The sequence below is a fragment of the Morus notabilis genome, unplaced genomic scaffold (genome assembly GCF_000414095.1).
Source record: "Morus notabilis unplaced genomic scaffold, ASM41409v2 Scaffold3083, whole genome shotgun sequence".
NCBI lineage: Eukaryota > Viridiplantae > Streptophyta > Magnoliopsida > Rosales > Moraceae > Morus > Morus notabilis.
The window spans coordinates 1-1,674 of NW_010360452.1; the positions used below are offsets into that span (position 1 = coordinate 1).

The 1,674-nt window shown below is 37.5% G+C and overlaps 1 protein-coding gene across 1 annotated transcript; it reads left to right on the plus strand.

The window, feature by feature from the left end:
* Nucleotides 1–51: 51 nt before the first annotated feature.
* On the plus strand, nucleotides 52–771 carry LOC21384328 (mitogen-activated protein kinase kinase kinase 17; the record flags this gene model as incomplete). Its single annotated transcript, XM_010096484.2, has 1 exon — nucleotides 52–771. A coding segment is annotated over one exon (720 nt), but the record flags the coding sequence as incomplete, so codon positions are not given.
* Between the last annotated feature and the right edge of the window lie 903 nt (nucleotides 772–1,674).

Here is a 1,674-nt window from a genome sequence, read left to right on the forward strand (position 1 = left end):
GGATCTTATGCTACAGTTTACTTAGCTCGTCACAGACACACAAACGATCTAATTGCTCTGAAAACAGCAAGACTAGAAAAATCATCTACCCTCGTCAAAGAAAACAGAATTCTCGAGTATTTTCGCAACTGCTCCGAAATCGTCCACTCCTATGGCGCCGAGTCCACCGTCGAAGACGGGCACGAATTCTACAATCTTCTCCTCGAATACGCGCCCGCCGGAACCCTATTCGACTTGATGCAAAGATCCGGCGGTTGTGTACCGGATGAAATCGACGTGAGATTATACACTTGGATGGTATTGAATGGCCTTAGCCGTATCCATGCAAAAGGCGTTGTGCATTGCGATATAAAGCCCGACAACATTCTTGTCTTTCCTACTGAACATGATGGAATATATCAGCTCAAGATTTCTGATTTTGGATTGGCGAAAGAGTTATCGGAGGCGGCCACTGATGAAGACGAAAACCTAGGAACGACGGCGTACATGTCGCCGGAGGCTGTGGCGCCGCGTGGAGAGATTGTGACTGCGTTGGATATATGGTCTTTGGGATGCGTTGTGGTGGAGATGATAACTGGACGCGACGCGTGGCCGTGTTTGGCCTCCGTCACTATAGTTCATTTGATGGTTACGAGGGAGAAGACGCCGAAGATACCGGAGAATATGCCGGAAACGGGGAAGGATTTCTTGAGCAAGTGCTTCGAAAGGGATCCTCGGAAAAGGTGGTCGGCTCAGATGTTGTTGGATCATCCTTATGTGAGTGGTGGTTGATCAGAACTAGTACTTGATGAAGATGAAGATGATGATTTGCTCAACTTTGGAGCTCTATATATAGAGTAACGTCTATGATTTAAAGGTTTTTTTTTTTTTTTTTTTTTTTTTGGGGGGATTTTTAAGGGGGATTTGTCTTTTTTTGGAGATTTTTTTTTTTTTATTGGGTAGATTCTTAAGGATGATTAGTCCTTTTTGGAAGCTAATGAAATTTTCTTTGTTCAAAATTTTTTTTTTATATTAATAATATTAGGATGCGAAATAGTATAAGATAGATTTTTTAGTGGGTGCCAACCTAATTGGGATGTGCCTGAAAGTCTTGATACTAATTGTCCTCCTGTTTTTGTTTATTATAAGAGAAAAACACTTTTGTTGTTTATAGAAATAGAACGTTTTTTTTCCCCTTTCTTTTGTGTTTTTTTCTTCCTGGAAGAATTGGTTCTATTTTTTGTTGATTCAAATATTAGAGTATAATAATAATAACATTAGAGATGTTGGGGATCCAATTATTTTCCGGAATTCAGTTGTTTAATTCAATATAATTTGTGGCTTCAAGAATCTCTTGATATTTTATAGATATGTATGTATGCTGTTAATGATATCAATCGTTTCTTATGGCGTTTCTGTATTGGTGAAAAGGATCTTTTTTGCTATGTAATATGTTCTTGGGTGAATTTACCATATGATCTGTTTAATTATGATACTACTACAAACTACGAGGATGTTTCAAAATTTATCTGTTATGCATACTTTTTCAATTTAATGTGATTTTAATCAGATCTAATGGCTGAAAAAGTAGAGAACACTGGTCTTTCCAAAAAAGAAGGGAACACCGGAGAAACTATCTACTATTAAAACACCAAAAAATAAAAACCTCAGTTTTTTTTTTTTTTTTTTTTTTAG